At 34.7% G+C, this 19,039-nt stretch overlaps 1 protein-coding gene and 1 pseudogene across 1 annotated transcript; both read left to right on the top strand.

The window, feature by feature from the left end:
* The first annotated feature begins 7,503 nt into the window (after positions 1-7,503).
* On the top strand, positions 7,504-7,850 carry LOC103960137 (annotated as a pseudogene).
* Positions 7,851-11,754: 3,904 nt separating this feature from the next.
* Positions 11,755-14,874, top strand: LOC103960148 (probable mitochondrial import inner membrane translocase subunit TIM21). Its single transcript, XM_009372565.3, has 9 exons — positions 11,755-11,883; positions 12,040-12,161; positions 12,251-12,316; positions 12,402-12,420; positions 12,943-13,106; positions 13,458-13,636; positions 13,754-13,802; positions 14,247-14,366; positions 14,516-14,874. Exons 1-9 carry the CDS (start codon positions 11,880-11,882, stop codon positions 14,687-14,689), a joined length of 897 nt encoding a protein of 298 aa, XP_009370840.2. The 5' UTR covers positions 11,755-11,879; the 3' UTR covers positions 14,690-14,874.
* Positions 14,875-19,039: the final 4,165 nt, after the last annotated feature.

Genomic DNA, 19,039 nt, shown 5'->3' with positions numbered 1-19,039 from the left:
TGAAAATAAAAATTATCATCCATTTGTGTTATGGTAGATGATATATTGAAAAGTGTTATTTACATCTTGAAAAATTTCTCCGTGTTATAATGCTATCTTATTGTCTGACTAAACTAAATTATCATAATGTATTGTAAAATAGTGTTGTGAATAAAAAAAATATATCAATTGAAAATGTTTGTACATTGATAATGCGATCGTAGATTTACCATTACACATATTATAATTATAAAAAATTTGAAATATTAAATGAGATTTTTGAAATGCTAATAACGATTATATATATATATATATTATAATTGACATGTTGAATATATTTAAGTCAAATAATAACCAACTTTTGGTGTATTGGGTACTAAACATTTTACTCCCATTGGTGGTCATTGAGCTGGTCTCAAACACAGAAAAAATCTGGAAGTTTGACTCCTTTAACTTTCACATGTTTTCACACGGCTGGTTTTGTTTTCTTCTTTTAAGTTGAGTCTGTCAGGCACCTAGATGGTGATGAAGAAAACCGTAATGAAATCAGACGGCTACGAATGAAACTATAAATATTTTATAATATTTTTTTAAGAAAGCTCGACGGTAATGAAACTACAAATATGATGCTACTACCATTAGTTTGCATGTTTTAGCAGCAAGGAACGTGGTGGCACTGCATGCGTTTGACCTCAATGTCTTGATGTGGACTCACACCAAGAGCAACTTTCATGTTACGGTTATTCCGTTGTCATAGTGTTGTATGCTAATCCGCTTTGCAACGGTCAGGATTGATGGATTGTATACAAACTAATCCATGCTGGAAGGATTCACAAAGGTGTTTTGTCAGGAATTTAGATCCTCAGAGTTTGAGGATAGCGTTGAGGTTTTATTCAAATTACATTGGCATAAATACTCTTAGATTATCTCTAAAGGAGATTTCAAATCTTAAGTGGAATGTCATGTAATCAAATTTGAAGGTAGGAGCAAGCTCTAATCGATATGTCAATTCTATGTGGATTGACATATGAGTTTTTATATGTCAAATTTGACATATGAGAAAATGTGATGTCAAATAATTTTTAATTATTATTTTGTGTGGACCCATTAATGCACTAATTATAGATCTTGAAATTTTATTTCTTTTTAAAATGGGTCATACAAATATTATTTATAACAAAAAAAAAACATATAGGTTGGAAAAAGAGAAAATCTGACATTGTCACGTCAACCGTCAAATTAACATTTGACAATTTTCTTTTAACATCTCTTTTGAAGATGCTCGTAATGACCATATCACTTAATTTCGTAGGCTTACTAATTGGACTCGTGATGTAGGACCAACTTTGCTAAAGAGTTGTTTTATAGGGGATTAAAAAGAGAACTAAAGTATCTTAAATGGATGAGAATAGCTTCTTTATTATTGTATTTTGTTTTTTATTGTCTGAGTATGATATGAATTCAATCCAATTTAAGGTAGAGATGAGAATGATTATTTTATTATCCGAATATGATATGAATTCCATAACTTAATTATAAATAGGTTAAGGCTAATCCGATCCAATTTAACACATACTATTTGATTTTGTATTATTTTATATATATTATACTTGTGTGAAATAGTACGTAGTTTAAGTTTTTTTAGCATTCAAAATACACGTATAAGGATCCTATATTATACTAGTGATATTTTGTTTTTCTTTTTAAAGTCTTAAATTAAATCCTATAAGGATCCAAATCGATATGAAATCGATGTTAATCGAATACAGATCGACAAATCAGGCTTGATGATCTGAATAAGATCTGAATACGACAACTGATTATATGAATTCGAATATAAATTGACTGATCTGATCTAAATCTGACATGTGTACAAGTCTAGTGCGTTGTGAAAGTAACCGTGTTTGTGAATTATACAAAAAAATTGCTATGGGGCCAAACTAACTTGTAATTGCACTTTTTGAGTACTTTTTTTATACAAGAATATATTTTCATTTAATGTGTGAGGAAATAAATTAGTATCGAATTCGTCATTCATAAAATTCTAATCTAAGATAAACATTTACAAAATAAGAGAAATATATTAAATCGTAGGACTAAGTGAACTCTTTTTAGTATTTTTACAAATAAAAATAAGCAGTTATCAAGGGGTAGCCAACCGCAAAAAGAAGGGGTTTTTATCACATATGGTCTCTGAGATTGATCAAACTCATCATTTTGGTCCCTCACCTTTAAAATCAATCAATGTTATCCCTGGCATTCACTACTGCACATCAATTTGGTCATTTCATTAAGATTTTGTCAACTATTCTTTTAGTTTGTATGCGGGACCCACAAATCCAATGAAATAGTGACACATGGATTACACAAAATAAGGGTTTTTATCACAAATGGTCCCTAATATTGATTCAACTCCTCATTTTGGTCCGTGAATTTCAAAAATCGATAAATTTGGTCTCTGACTTTCAATAGCGCATGTCAATTTAATCATTCCATTAAAGTTTTGTCAATATTTTTCGTTAGAGACCAAAATGCTAAATTTGATCAATCTTGGGAATCATTTGCACTAAAAACTCAAAAAGAAAAGATGATAAGGTAACATAAGCATATTGAAGTCCAAATTCAAATTTTTAATCCTTGGCTAGGATGACATGGTTGTGCATGCCTATTAGGTAAAATAATAAGGGATTTATAATCATTTTAATTGCAAAAAATTTAATGTAATAATTATGGGATTAATTACACTAACATTCTCTGAGATTTTTTGAATTTTCACAAAACAACCTCAGGTTTAAAACATTATACTAACATCCCTTCAGGTTTTAATACACTTTCATAAATGCCCCTTTGGTAAAAAATTTGTCTATAAAAAGACAAATTTACCCTTATAATTTATCACTCAACAAAACAAAAACCTTTTATAAATAAATAAAAAAAGAAAATCAAATTAAAAATTACACAAAACATTGATGGTTGATATGATGAACGAGGGATCAATTGATAGAGGTTTTGGAGGAGGGCAAGGATTTGGAGTCCGAAAACGTAAAGTTTGAGCCTTGTGGTTGGATTTTTGAGACTGGTCTAGGATAAAAGAAACCCTACTGGGGTTTTGCCGGTCTGAGTTTGCTCAAGACAATTTGTTCCCACGAATCAGTCAGGAACTTGGTTGTGAGCGTTGGGCCAGTTCCTCAATTGATCGAGCTCTTCTCCGGTTTGAATCACTAGTGTTTGGATTGTAAATTATATCATACTTCACGGCCAAAACATAATCAGTTAAGCCATTGAACTACAACCAACATATAACAATATATAACCTCAGTAAACCCTAATACGAATAAAGAAAACATACTTGCTGTCGAAGACATCATGCATGGATACTAGGATTAGCCTTCTCTTCTCTGGTGTTTAATACAATACAACCTTCAATGGGACTGGTTTTCTTTATAAAATCACACCGAGAAGAGAGACCAAGAACCTTTCTTTTATTTGCATGAAAAACAATAACTGCTACCGCCCATTAGGGTTTCGGTTATTGCCAGTTACTTAGAGTTGTTAACCAACTCTAATTCAAACATTATAACTTAATGTTTTTCCCTCCATTTATCTATATGGCCATATAATCTTTTATCTAGATGTCGGCATATATATAAATAGACAAAGGTCTGATCACACTCAACCAATAAAATCTTACATGGATAGCCCTTCATGTTCTAGAAGTTTTGTCAACACTTCCTGACGAAGGCCGGCATTGAAAGATTGTACCAAGAAATTTCCCAGTGTAGTTAGACTACTGATGAAGGTTTCAGAGAGCTGCACTCAGCTCACACTGTCGAACTCGTGAGCGGTTTGCAAGCTTGCACCGGACGGATGCGCTTCGCTTGCGGTAGGGGCGGGTTTGGCAGCCAAGCTGCTGCTTGTAATTCAAAGTGGTTGAAATCCTGTACTGAAGCAAAGAATTGCTGAGCTCCTGAAGTTGTGTAGTCTAAATACACCGCTGCACTATTCATTCCGAAGTGTAAGTTTACTGGAACAGTACTATGAAGAAAATATGGCACTTTGTTGTTTAATGTAATTTTTAATTTTCTATTCTTTTTCTTATTTATTTATAAAAGTTTTTTTTTAATTTTGTTAAGTAAATAATTATAAGGGTAGATTTGTCTTTTTATAGACAGATTTTCAATCAAAGTGACATTTGTGAATGAATGAAAACTTAAAAATGTCAGTGTAATGTTTCAAAATCTGAGGGTTTTTTGTAATGCACTGTTAGCTAGGGTTTTGAACAAGCCAAAAATGCTCCTTTATCTAAATTCAACTCGTCAATATTAAAACAAAGAATCTAAAATGTCTACGATAGCAGCAGCAGCAGCGTAGCTCAAGCTCGTCACATTCCTATAACCAAGGCTGCGCAGAAGCTTATTCTTTGCCGTTTTACAAGGTCTAACATTCTTCCCCTTTTATTGTATGATCTCTCTCAGTTTTAATCTCTCTCAATTTCCAGAGAAGAATTTTGTTTATTCTTTTTATGTAATTTGTGTTATACAATTCTTTATCAATTAAGAAGGTTAGCAGATGTTAATAGTCTTTATCTGCTTGTGTAATGATATGTAATGGCTACATCAAGGGAGGGAAAATCGAATTTGGAACTTCGAGTGCAGGGGGAGGATGTCATGAAAAATTAGTGTTTTCTTGCATCAATTATGTTATGTAATAGTCACGTCAGGGAAGGGGAAATCGAACTAAAGACCTGATGGCTTTAATTAACCAACTGAGCTATACGTTCTCTTTCTGCGGTGGTTTATTGATTTTTAAATTTCGTCCATTGTCCAATCCTTGTATCTGTTTTTTGCAGCCTTAGCTAATACGAATTGATAATGGAGAGCATTGACACCATAATACGAATACATGAACGTGAAAAAAGACAGCAGGAATACAACAAAAGAAGAACAAGAAGTTTTTGGTACTATAGAAATCCAATGGTCCCAGCAACTCAGTTCTCGATTGCAACTTTGCAATTGCAATCGATAGAGGCTCTATTTAACGAAGGAGATTGTGCTATCTGTTTAGATGAAATTTCAGTGGGGGCACAATTCACTCGCATGCCGTGCTTGATCAATAAATTCCATACTGATTGCATTGTTAAGTGGCTGAATAAAAATCATGAATGCCGAATTTTCCGGTTCAAGATGCCAACCACAGTGACAATGGAGGTCATGAAGAAGATAATTCAAAACAATTAACATTTTAGGCCTCACATGCATCAACAGGCTAGCTTATGACTTGGTTTCTCAAATTTAAACTTGCTCAGGATGAGAACCTTCTTATCGCAGTTTTATTCTCTCTATTGTCATGTGATATTTTGTTGGGTTGAGAACTTCATTTTCAAGATTTTATTGCCCGTCTCTCTTTATATGACCCATCACGTGAGGGGTGAGAGGAAAAAGATTGAGGAGTAATGAAACCTTGCGCGGGAGTATATTTTCCTTCTTGAGGAGAAATCGATTGATCTTTCAATTATATTGTTTACTGAGTTTGGTTCATTTGTAATTATTTTCGTGTAAGCAAAACCAATTCTCTTTGAAGTTTCAACCTTGTGATCCCTATTAGAAATATGAGCAATGGCCGTGGATTTGGAGGCCACGGCAAGGAGATTTAGGGCAATACCCTTTTGAACATATCCAATTTTGTTATTGAAATGGGGTTTGTAATGGTGGTGAATTAAAAGTTGAATTTGTCAAGGTAGTGATGAATTAAATTTTAAGAATGTGAAAGAGTAGAGAAAAAAGAAGTGTGTGAAAATTAATTCTCAATATATATATCGAGTCGAGGAATCACTAATTAGTTTCAAATGCACCCAAGTTCCAAGTAGTCAACTCATTTGAGCCTGTATGATTGGGCTGAGAGGTTCAGGTGCATCTTACTGGTTGTCTTGTCGAAGGAATGTTGGATTCACAAATGGTTTTACAACTAACACATTTCGATTTGCTTATAAAAGAGAAGTAGATTTGACAAATGCTAGTCGAAATTAAGGATCGAATCTCGTCCATGGGAACACCAATCTCGGAATATGGATGGAGGCATATGTCACCACTATTTTGTCAGTTAGGTTTCACTGTTTTCATATGTGACAATACCAATAAGAGTTAAACTTTGAATTCTGCTGTAAAACCTCGAATTTATGTATTTCTCATCACGTGATACAATTGACATGAATAAAAGGATAAATATCATCAATGTAGAGAAATAAACAACCTTCATGTTGGAGAGATTTAATAATCGGTGTCATTCTCGCATTAACTTGATATTACCAATTTATTTATGTTTTAACACGTCAATTTATTTTTAAAACTATATCCTAGTTTCATGAAACATTAACCATGTTGTCTACCAATATTATAACACGTTAATTATTAATAGTATATGACATGTCACACTAAAATAATTTCTCCTCTTATTCAGACAAATCTCCCATTTGGACTAGGAAATATAGAAGTAAAGAAAACAGTTTTGTAAGAGTTTTTCATATGTGAGTTGATCAAACTATTTATTTTGTTATGTCACACAACAAGTAAATAAGGGATTGTGATACACTGAGACTTAACACATGGTTTAATCAAGTGAATTAATATAATTAATTCTTAGAATTAGAGTTGGTTACAAACTCTTAAAACTGATGACTGTCTCTACGATAGGAAGAGCAGTTGTCATATAAGTGGCTTGATCCCTCTTCTCAAATCAACGTCGTTCCATTATGATCGCTAGTCCTATTGAAAGCAAGGAGTGCTAAAGGATTTCTGAGAAGGGAAGATCAAACACAAAACCTTATCGTGATGTCTTCCAGTGCAAGTAAATCCTTTTCTCTAACTAGGATTACTGGTATATGAAACGTGGATTAATCACTTGATTGTTGTGATCTCTGGATGATGGTTAATAATGGTTTACATGTTTTTCATAAATATTTTCATCAAACTGACATTTGATGTAGATAGAAAAGTAAAGAAAACAGTTTTTCTACTAGAGTGATTTTTCTATGTTGTTGCTTGACTCAGCACACGACGTGGCATTATCAATCTATTTATTAATAATATACTCTAGGTTGATGAAATATCAATTTCATCATCCACCAATATTGTAACAGGTTGAATACTCATCTACTAATATCACTACACGTAAATTAATTATTAATATATACTACATAAAAATGTGACTTTCAGTCTAACAATTTCTCCTTCAATTCAGCAAGCAAGAAATTATAAGTTTAATTTGGTGTTGCGTTGCGAGAAGAAAGGGTTTGGGTGAGTGGAGGATATTTAAAACCCAGGGTTTATAAAACCAAATTGAAGGAATGGTTTAAAACTAAGAAAGGGTTTGGGTGACGTGAGTGAGAAGAAAGGGTTTAGGAATACATCCTTAAACTGCCAAACCCTAAAATCTCCATCTATAAATACTTGCTCTTGTATTTCAATAGAGATGAGAAGAGAACCGCCAGTCTCAGAGATCTCGTCTTCCTCCATTCAGCCAAAAACGATGTCGGCTTCGGAACTTGCTTGCACATACGCCACTCTAATCCTCCATGACGAAGGCATCCCCATTAGGCCATTACCGCCGAGAAGATTCCAACCTTGGTGAAAGCTGCCAACGTCCCTGTCGAGCCTTACTGGCCTGGCCTGTTCACCAAGCTCGCTAAGAAGAAAAACATTGAAGATCTTATCCTGAATTCTGGTGCTGGTGGTGCTGTTGCCGCTCTTGCCCCAGGTGTAGGAGATGCTACCGCCCCGGCTGCTGCTGCTCCTCCTCCACCGGAGGATAAGAAGAAGGAGGAACCTGAGGAAGAGAGTGATGACGATTGTCCAATTTCCGATTTGTTCAGTTAGGAGCTCCTTTCAAACAAGACAGTGACGTCCAATTTTCAATTAATTTCCTGGTTTTTCCTACTTAGTTTGAGATTAGTTACCTTATGAACAGTGGTGAAGCCAGGATTCCCCAGAGGGGGGCGAACTTAAAAGAGTACAAGGTTAAAAAAAATGGCAACAACTAAATCTTTTTATATAGTAATGTCTTCTATAATTAATCAATACAAACAAATTACAATTGTTGCCGGCGAGGTTTTATGTTATGAAAACGTCGTATAACGGCAAAATGCAGCATCTTTTGATATACTATACTCCAACCACTTAAACTTATCAAACCAATTGATGATAAAACATCGTTTGTCGCTAGCTTTTCTTGGCATGATGTGGTCTCTAGGTTGACAAGAATTATTTTGGAGATAGTGTCTCGGAATTGCTTCACGATAATTAGGTAGATAATCAAGCATTCGACGTCTATATGCATGGTCTGCAGGAAGATTAGCCAATATTTCATCCAACTCAGTGGCCTCACTTTGTTGTGACCTACTCGGAATATTTGAAGGAGAATGACTACCCGAAATGTTTGAAGGAGGATTTAAGCATTGTTTTTTATGGTATCGTTCCATTACATAATTGTAAATGGAAAGAAAAAAAAAATCTTGGACTCTTAATCCTATAGTAAACTATACTTTAGTATGCATAATAACTAATCCAACCAACAATTCAATTAATCGATACCAATAAGCATACAAATTATTCGATAAATAAAAATTCAATTCAACTAATCATATGAATACAACTAATCAATTCAACTAATAATCAAGAATTCAAATTTTTTCACCGTAAAAAATAATTTCATAATTTCATATCAATAATCATAAAATCATATCAATAATCAATAACCAATAACCATATTAGTGAATTACCATATGATTTTGTACCAATTAAACGAAATTCGTATTAAATAATTAATTAGGGTTAGGGATTATAAATTTAAGAAATAAAAAAATTAACTTTGATTGAAGTCGCCGCTCAAGACTTCAGTGGCTGCCTGACTAGTGATGGCTGCAAAAAGACAACAGGAATCAACCTTCCAAACTTTTCCATTCCGTTGGGCTTGGGCAGTTGGGCGTTGGCTGCTGGGATTTTGGGGGCAAAGTTGCTCTCTCCCTCTCTGATTGGTGAATGAGATGTTGAAACAATAAAGGGGGACAGTACACGGGGCTGAAGGACAGAGGAAGGTGACACGTAGTCCCCTATATAGATATATATAGATATATATATATATATATATATGTGTATATATTTTTTTTTCAAACACCCAAATCGACGTCGTTTTGGCCCGGTTGTTTAAAAAAAAAAAAAATCAAATCTGCTGCTGCTGCTGCACGCAGCGAAAACAGGGGCTACACCAGTCAGTTTTCCGTCGAGGGGAGAGGCTGAACCCAGCTCTCTAATGGTGTTTTCCGGTGAGGGGAGTGGAGGCCGCCACTCCTCGCCTTCATGTGGCTTCGCCACTGCTTATGAATATCATAGTAGGGCTTTCTTTTTTTATTTTTGGCTTATGATAGCGTTGCTATATGGACAAATTGTTGTCTTTTTTTGGTCAATATAATTATATATTCATGGACAAATTGTTCAAACTCTTTTTTTTTCTCCTACCGAGCACCCTAATTTTGAACATATAATTTGTCTCAATTTCTGGGTAAAAAAGTTTGCCATATGGTCCCTGCAACTCAGTTCTTAATTGTTTCCGGTCGAAATTCGTACACAGCTTTCTGACTTTGTTTCCTGTTGAATTTAATGCTTGCGTATAATGCGTATGTCGATCTTTACCTTCTTAAATTTTATGATTTAAGCTTCATCTTAAATCAAAGGATCTGGTTGGGGATGAGGGTTTCCTTCTCACAATTCTCTGCTCACACGATATTTGGTTGGAAACAAGAACTTTCTCGTCACGATTTTATTATCCCTCTCTTCCTATGACATTTTATAAGCGATGAGAGCTTCCTTGTTATGGTTTTACTGTCTTTCCCTTCAGGTGATATTTTATCGGGGATGAAAACTTCCGCGCCACTATTTTTGCCCAATCTTTCTATTTGATCTCAAATTAGGTGAGAAATATGGAAAAGAATCGATGAGTAATGAAACTGTGACATGCATGGATGTATTTTTCCCTGTTGAGAGCAATGAATTGATCCTTCAATCATTTTATTGGGTTTGGCCTCACAACTTTAAATACACAAGTTCCCCGTGGCCGAAAAGAAGACTCCTGTCTCTTTTTTACTCTATAACAATGCATCAAATTGTCCGCACCGTTTACTTTGGTCCTTACCAATCTCATGTTATATTTAGTAATACTATCCTTTTTTTTTTTTTTTTTTTTTTTTAATAAGGAAATTGGTATTTGCACTTCAAAAATTTCATTTGGCACTCTAAACTTTCTATAATTAGAAAGAAAAATACACTTATAAGAAGTGTATAATGAGATTTTTGAAGTGCTACTAATAGTTTCCTTTTATAATACCCAACATCATTTACAGTTAACCGTCATACTCGATAGATTAGTAACATCATCTGGCTTCGCCCACCTCCCCGGTGGATGTGGGCAACCATTTTCCAGCCACCTGGGGTGGGGCTTTAGCTTACAATAAAAGAGAAAAGCCATTGTTTCTCCTATTTCTTTGTGCAATGGTCTCCATAGATTTTGGCATCAATTTTGATTGAACTGATGAGTCTGATGACTCTGAGTGGGTGGGGACTGCGATTTATTGTTTTTGAGAAGAGTGAGGAGACGCGGAAGAAGAAGAATAAAAGGATTTGGGAGGGGGGTTGAGTTGGATTCACAGTTGACATAGTTGTGCCAATTTTTTTTTTTCTATTTTAAGTAGAGATAATTTAAGAATATTATAAATTTACATGGATGTCCAGAAAAATATATAAATTTAATTGTGGGTGTCCAAATCTTTATATATAAACCCAACAACCTCTTTGGGGTCACAAGTTTTACCAAGAAATTTTGAACAAATTAAAATGCCCCAAAACAAAAAATTTCAAAAGCAACCCAAAATAATGCAAAAATAATGTAGGGGTATTTTCATCATTTTAACAGTATTTTTTAATAATTATTATTTTTTGTACAGTTTTATTTTTATTTTTTTTATTTTTATAATTAATACCTTACTAATGTTATTCAATCAGTTGTTCATTAAATATTATTTTCTCTATTTTTAAACACGTTCAAAACATCTTAAAGCATGTAATGTCGGTTATAAAAAAAATCTTTTGCACGTGCATAATAATATGATTAAATTAGTTATCAAATGATTTTTTGTTTTGTTTGAATAAACGATATTATCTACGCTAAGGGGGAGAGGGATGGGCTTAGCCTCACAATGGGCTAGCAATAATGTGATTCAATGAGTTGTTTATTAAATATTTTTTTCTCTATTCTTAATGTAAATTCAATAGAATGTAAATGGAAATTGAAAGACCTATTTTATTATGTGAATTTAGCTGCTTTGATTGGTTTGTGAGAGATTTTTTCTAGCATGATTTAAGATTATTCATTTACTTCAAATATTTGACTTTCCTTTTTGTCAATTCACATATATAAATACATTTAAAACGTGTAAGTTGTGCGTAACATGTCGTGATTCAAAAAATATCTTTTGCACACCCGTGAACTCGTGCATGAAAGCTAATAAAAAAAGAGTGTCCAAAGATAAAATTTAAAGTACAAAGAACCACTCTTAAAAATTTATCCTCCTAAGCAAACAAAGAACATTTTAAGGCATGGTTGGTCCAATGAACTCCCACATCTTGAGGCCTGTTAATGAAAAGTGAGCCCACTAATTCAATTCTGGGCTTCTTCTAACCCACGCAACTCGACTTGAATTTCTAATCGAATTAATCCGACCCATTATTACGGATCCATACCAAATCCCCATTGCGCCTGTGAGGGTTTTAGACGATTGAGCAGAACAAGAAGCTGAACAAAGGGCTTCAGGGCATCAACCCTCGAGAGACCAGACTGAACCAGCAATAACCGTAATGGGTATGCTTCGTTTTCCGATTTTTCTTACGCATTTTCTTGGCATCCAAACAGGACATAAAGTTCCTTCTTTTTCTATTTTTTTAATGTTTTTAGTGGTGTTCTTCAAAGGGTTTATCTTTATCTGACTTAGCAGCGGCAATTCTTTTGGTTTATTAGGGTCGTACAAGTGTGCTATGGACTTATGGAGGAAAAATCAAGTAGATTTGATTAGGGTTTTGCCCAGGATGAGATTGTGGGGGCAGAGGGCTTTCCACACAGAGGAGGTCAAGGCTGATCAGGTTTTTTTATATGATTTGATTGATTTGCATTTCTGTTTTACTCTAAAGGTCACATTTGTTTTCTGAGTTACTGTTTGATTGCGATGCAGTTGCTGGCAGTAGTGAGATCAGGTTTTGCAAGTCAATCTGCTGCTCCTGGAAGCCATTTGACTAGGGTGAGGTAATTGTATGATATTGGTTTTACTATTCTGTTTCTTTCGCACATTGCGCGCTGATGTTTGTTTTCTCGTAATTATGCAGGGCGTAGCCGGAGCTAATGGTTGGTGACTGTGTTTCCAATTCATATAGTTGATAAGTAGTCTTGTGCTTAGAATAAGTATTTCAACTTTCTTCTGTTGGTTTGTTTAAGCAAAATAATCTCTGGTGGCTTCTTTTTCATTTTCTGTCGTAGATAGTTTTTGTTCAACTATGGGATGTGAAAGAGATGCTTAAAGTGGATGACTTTTTTTCAGTCGATCAAGCCTTCTGTTAAATGACTTCAGTTAGAGTATTCATATGATGTACCTCTGATCATTAAATCTTCTCTTAGTTTCTAGCTTTGAATATACAGTTTGGACAGGAAAAGTTCATTAGTTAAACTTTCTAGGGTCTGGATGTATATGTATGCTATATAGTTTATGGATAAAAACCAGGAAGCATTTGGTGCCAAAAGTTTGCATTCTTATTTAAGTCTGAGGTGTAATGATACACTCCACTCGTGGGGAGTAGGGAAAGATCATATTGTTTTGCATTATAAAGTAGTTTATTATTTGCAGTTGAGTTTTATACAATCATCTTCCAGGAATTCCTGTTCTATATGGAAGGAATCCCGCCAAAGTGTTTATGCATGCTTCTTGGCAACAGTCACAACTCACAAGAAACTATGGAGAAAGTACCACCATTCCTCTCTTTAGCAGATCCTTTTCATCAAAAGCTACACGGAAACAACAACAAAGTTCATCTGAGGTTTGAGTTTGAACTGATTTTTTTTTAAATTTACATGTGTGTTATGTCTGCATGTTTGTGGCCGGGTGATTTAACGTAGTCAAACATCACTCTTGTTTGGTTTGATCCATCGTCTATGCGCGTGATCTGAAACTAGCACTTGCTTCGATGAATACAAATTATTAGGTTGAAGAGGTCAAGGGATTTTCTAGGCATCTCAATATCTGTGTTATATGGAAACATTAGGATTATCTATCTGTATCAACTTACTTCCTCAAGACCGTCTGTGCTTGAGATTGCTAAACTTGCTTTTCACTGGATACTCAAACTCAACTTTTGGTTTCTTAATTCTTCAACTATTTCTTTTTCCAGAATAAGAAAGACGTATCTACTGTAGAGGATCCTTTTGATGCTCCTACATACAACATCCCAGAAAAGCCTGTGACATTTGTAGAGGGAGCTTCCTACAGTCTTGTCATTCTTGCAGGGCTTGGAGTTGCTGTTGCTGCAGGATATGCTGTTTTCAAGGAGCTTATTTTTGAACCAAAAGAGTAAGGAGACCAAAAAAACCTTATTTTAATTTTCTAGATATGATATTTGATTCTGTCGTAAATTGAAAATTTGAATTATTCGGTATTACTCTATGATGACAACATGGTCCTTGGCAGGTACAAGATCTTTAACAAGGCTCTTAAAAGGATTCAAGATGATGCACAGGTTAGTATGTCATTATTGTTTCTCTAAAAGAAGTGTGGGGTAAATAATTTCCCTTCATCCTGGAACCGTGATTTCCAGAAAGGGGTTGGGGCTTTATTTATCTGTGCAATGGCAGTGAACCTTGAAAATATTTGTAAATTTGTAACATGGGTGGCAGTTTTTTTCATGTCCAACACTGGAAAATTCAAGAGCTACATAATTAAGGCTATCAACGTATAAATTAAATGTATGATCATCCATAGATATGCTAGCTACAATTGCATATAGGACTACAATTGCTTGGGGAGAGAAACCCGTATTTTTTATGCACTTCATGGGATTTATGAGCCGTTTCTGAATTAAATACTGGTCAATTTTACACATAATCCTCTTCGTGTGTTTGTTTGTGAACATTGTGTTGCCAATATTGCGGCTTAAATGACCTTGATTTGCCTTTTTTATCAGGTTAGGATGAGGGTCGGATATCCTATTACTGGATACGGTCAAGAAAGTAGAAATCGTGCTGCTCGCCAACGCATTCCCAACAGAGTATGGCACGATGAAGAAGGCGTAGAGCATGTAGAGGTGATTTCTTATTGTCAACTTCACCACGTTACTTGCAATACAAATTGATTCCCAGACCCGCATTTTGAATTTTGTCATTGATGCAAATGACCTCTCACCATTTAGCCTAATTTTTTTTTTGAACTTGTGCTTCTACCATTTGAGCGCAGGTTAACTTTCATGTTCGTGGGCCGCATGGAGCCGGGAAAGTATTTGCGGAGATGTTCAAAGACGGAACAGACAAGCAATGGAAGTTCACATATTTGATCGTTCAGATACAATCACCTTCTCCGGCACAATTGATTCTGGAGTCTTATCTGCCTGCTTACAACGCAGCCAACTAGTCACGGCGCATGCTCACGTCTGTTACCAAAATGGCATCGGGGTAGGATCGATATAGGGTTAGTCCTGTTAATAATTTTTCTCTTCTTTTTCCCCTAATATCCCGAAAAATTGAGCTTAAACTTGTCCCAAATTCTTGATCAACTCGCATAAGAAATTTAATAAATTTTATCCGGAATTTTGAGCAGCTTATTATTTAGCAGGGAAAAGTTGAAATGCTTTGTTCCTTCCTACTAACATTTTATTACAAACTTTTCTCCACCTCCAAGTTTTTAAGATTTTGATATTAACCTAATTAAATGTTTAATTATTGTTAATCAGCTTTAGGTCCAACTTTTGGCGCTGTCATGTTAGTTAGTTAATCTTACAAGGATCTGGATATAAAGATGTGCTTTTAATTGTATAAAATATATTCTTTATATAAAAGCTAATAGTTGTATGTTTATGTACATATTGTTTTCCCACCAACTTACTAATACATACATACATATATATATATATATATAGAATATATAAAAGCTAATAGTTGTATGTTTATGTACATATTGTTTTCCCACCAACTTACTAATACATACATACATACATACATATATATATATATATATATATTTCTTTAGCCCCTCTCGGTCAATTTGGTCTGTTCAGTTTGTCTAAATTGGTCTCTATAGTTACATTCGTTAGCCAATCTGTTAAATAAACAGTAAAATTGACATGTCTTCCATGTGAGAGGACAAAAATGTAATTTCACTGTAAGCTTGTTAAATCCATGCAAGTTCATGTTCGTTCGAAAATGATCATCTCACGTGCAAGGTACATATCATTTTTAACAGTTTTTTAACGAATTATCTAAAACTGTCATGAAGGTATATATGGAAATCAATTTGACCAAATTAAAAAGACAAAGACCAAATTGATCCATCGGAGAAACACATACATCATATTGACATTTAAGCCCATCTTTTCACAAGATTATTTTATTACATCATGGTGAAGTGAAAAAGTTGCAACGTGTGGAAATAAAGCGAATCAGTTTGGAAGTGTGGATTTTGATTGCAATCTTCTAATTGATACCGTGTGTCAAGGCGGTCTTTATCGTCCACTTTCTCCAACGATACTGCAGCAACGGCCGTGATTGCACCGCATGTGGGTCCCTGGTCTGCACCGTTGGTTTTTTGGGATTTGGATCCTCTTCTAAGTTAATGAAGAGGATCCTCTTGACTCATCATCGTAGACTGTTAAATTTTTATTCAACGGTTACAATTATAACTTTAAAATGATCCCTTATTTGTAATCGTTGGATAAAAATTCAACGGACCATGATGATGGATCAAGAGGATCCTCTCTATTAGTTCAGGAGAGAATCCAAATCCGGTTTCTTGACCCCATTGGATGTTGACATTTTCGTTTTGCATGTCCTCGAGACTCAAATGTTAGAAGGAGGTGTTAATGCGCGCCCAAGAACGTGCCCACAAGTGCCTTAACACTGAAAATTCAAACCCACGCTCACGTTTGCACGCGCTCGGGTTGGTTGTCTTTGTTTTCTAATTTATTATTTGTTTTTAAACCAACAATATTATGTACAATAAAGAGATGAAAGAATCATCTAAGCTTTTGGGCTAGTCATAATAATGTGGTTTAAATTTTCTGTTTGCGAGAATTAAATCTAAGATATTTAACTTATAAATGAAAATGAATATCATTAGACCGTACTACTAAGTGAATAATTTAATTTTTATTGTCTTTAGAATATCCCACCTTCTTTCATATATTATTCTAGGACAATAAAAATCCGAAAAGGAAAAGCATTAGTTTAATCAACAGAAATAAGAAGTATAATAGAACCTCGATAATTTAATACTCGATAAATTAATAATTTAAGAATATTTTTTGTCAATCCCAACTTGACGATAATGTGCTAATTTAAAAAAAAAAAGTAATAAGAGTTTATTAAGAAAGCATCAGGAACGGAGGTAGGAGAAGCAGAACTCGGATCCCAATATCCTAAGCCTAGGGATCAAATCATCCGGGCCGTGAAATTTAATCCAACAGTTACAAACAGGGGATCCTTTTAAAAAGTTATAATAATTGTAACCGTTTGATCAAATTTCAACAGTCCGGATTAAATGATCCCTAGGCTTAAGATATTGGGATCCGGAGGGGATCCGGGTTTGTACAAGCATGTCAAATGTAACAAATATGTCACATACTCAAAAAAATACCACACAAATTTACAATTACAAACTCAAGAATGCAATATAATTTTCCAACCACCATGGAAACCCATATCTAACCAATAAGAAGTATAACAACCTTGTGAGTCGTAGAACCACTGTAATAAACATCACGAGGAAAAGACTACACCACCTTTGATGACTTGCAATTGTCTGCAAAGAAGTACTGCTACAAGTCATCTTCAACAAATGTCAAGTTTCTTCCTCACAATCATTTGCCAAGAGCACAAACCAAAAGAAAAAAACAAAAATCAACCTTAACTATGAACAATAGTCACTCCTTTAAGATTTGAGTTTGATCTGTAACTCATAGCCATTACAAAGGATCTCCTCGACAAAGCGAGAGTGCGACAACAATCACGAAAACTCTTTTTGCCCTAATGAAAGAGTGACCACAACTAGAAAAGAAACACGAAAGAAAATAGAAGGAAGATACCAAGGGAGATTGTCGCCAACCCCAAAGCTAATTGCAAGGGTCGACGGCTGAGGAATTTTTCCTTTAGATTTTATTCTTTAGATAGCGGCTAGGGTTTTGCATTGGTGAAACGAAGAATGAGAAAGATTTAGTTGACTATTGTTAAATTAATAATTCACCAAACTTAGAAGATAATACAATAAAAAAATCATTTAAATCCCACATAATATATAAATTAATAACTTATTGATGCATAGTATTTATGATTCGACTATAAAACCTTTATAAAAGATGACTCAATCATTATTTGTTTCTGCTTAAAATTGATGTCACTTTAGATATCATCTTCAACTTCCTAACATGATAAAAAGTGATGGTGTGATATTCTCATACCACAACAAAAATTTATTCAATATCATCACAGCTTTGAGAGCTTTTTTTCGCTAAACGGGCTCTATGGTCATGTACCATCTATTTAATTAATTAATAAATTAATGATTTATCGATTATTTAATATTTCTTTAAATTAATAGATTTTGTTGGTCCCGATGCTAATGCTATTAATTTATAGAGGTTTGGCTGTAGTTTGACAAAGAGAAACAATAATAAGGCGCGTGGTGGGTTCTTCTATTTCCAACATCCTTGAGTCGATGAGGTGACTTCAAAGCCACGTGGCTCCTTTTTATTGGGAGTCCTCAAGTAACTTGTGACTTTAGCCATTTGACTAGGTTTGGCAGTTTATTCTCTCCATCTGTGCTGTTGATGCCGCGTTTGGCTTAATATTTTTGTCCCCTCCCATAACTACCCCCAAAACTGAGTTATTATTACGAAAGTAGCCTTTCTATATTTCAACGCACATTCAAGCATTTGTGGCTACTTGGTACTACAGTCTACGATCTAGTGGTATCATTCTTCATTTGTAAGTGAGATATTTTAAATTCGATTCTCCCAAAAAGTGAATTTAAACCACATCCTTACTAATCTATTGTGAAGTTAAGCTTACCTCATTTCTCTTAATGTAAATATTATCGTACATTAAAAAAAAAAAAAAATTGTGTGCATCCTCTCATGGTCTAGATTTTGGTGTAGTTCCTTATATCATAAGTTCATGGAAAATACTTGAAAACTATGTTTTTAGACATTTTACAAATCATATGATGCGACGGTTGATAGTTGGTTCTATTATTTATTGATTGTTTTTTTAAATTCAACCAAGAACCACCGTATCATTTGGTGATGATACAAATTTTATATTTATTGTTGATTCACAAATCTTCTATATCTGACCTGATCACAATGGAAAATGTTTCAGCTAATTAACTATATCATAAATAGAGAAACTGATTGTGACAGCCCACATCGCCCAGGGGAGTGATCCTTATATGTATATTCCTATCCCTATCTAGCACGAGGCATTTTGGGAGCTCACTGGCTTTGGGTTCCGTAGGAACTCCGAAGTTAAACAAGAAGGGGGCTAGAGCAATCCCATGATGGGTGACCCACTGGGAAGTTGCTCATGAGGTCTCAAAAACAAAACCGTGAGGGAATGGTAAGCCCAAAGCGGACAATATTGTGCTACGGTGGTGGAGCGGGCCTGGGAAGTGATCCGCCCTGGGCGGGGATGTGACAATTTGGTATCAGAGCCTAACCCTGATCGTGGTGTGCCGACGAGGACGTCGGGCCCCTAAGGGGGGTGGATTGTGACA

This window comes from the organism of the source record quoted next, unplaced genomic scaffold (genome assembly GCF_019419815.1).
Source record: "Pyrus x bretschneideri cultivar Hongxiangsu unplaced genomic scaffold, Pyrus_bretschneideri_v1 Contig10, whole genome shotgun sequence".
Lineage (NCBI taxonomy): Eukaryota > Viridiplantae > Streptophyta > Magnoliopsida > Rosales > Rosaceae > Pyrus > Pyrus x bretschneideri.
The sequence above is the reverse complement of the archived record's forward strand: the minus strand, read 5'-3'. Positions and strand labels throughout refer to the sequence as shown.

Coding starts and splice junctions, on each gene's coding strand:
- LOC103960148 (XM_009372565.3), top strand. Junction 12,162..12,250: donor AGGAGGTCAAGGCTGATCAG/GTTTTTTTATAT, acceptor ATTGCGATGCAG/TTGCTGGCAGTAGTGAGATC. Junction 14,367..14,515: donor AAGGCGTAGAGCATGTAGAG/GTGATTTCTTAT, acceptor ATTTGAGCGCAG/GTTAACTTTCATGTTCGTGG.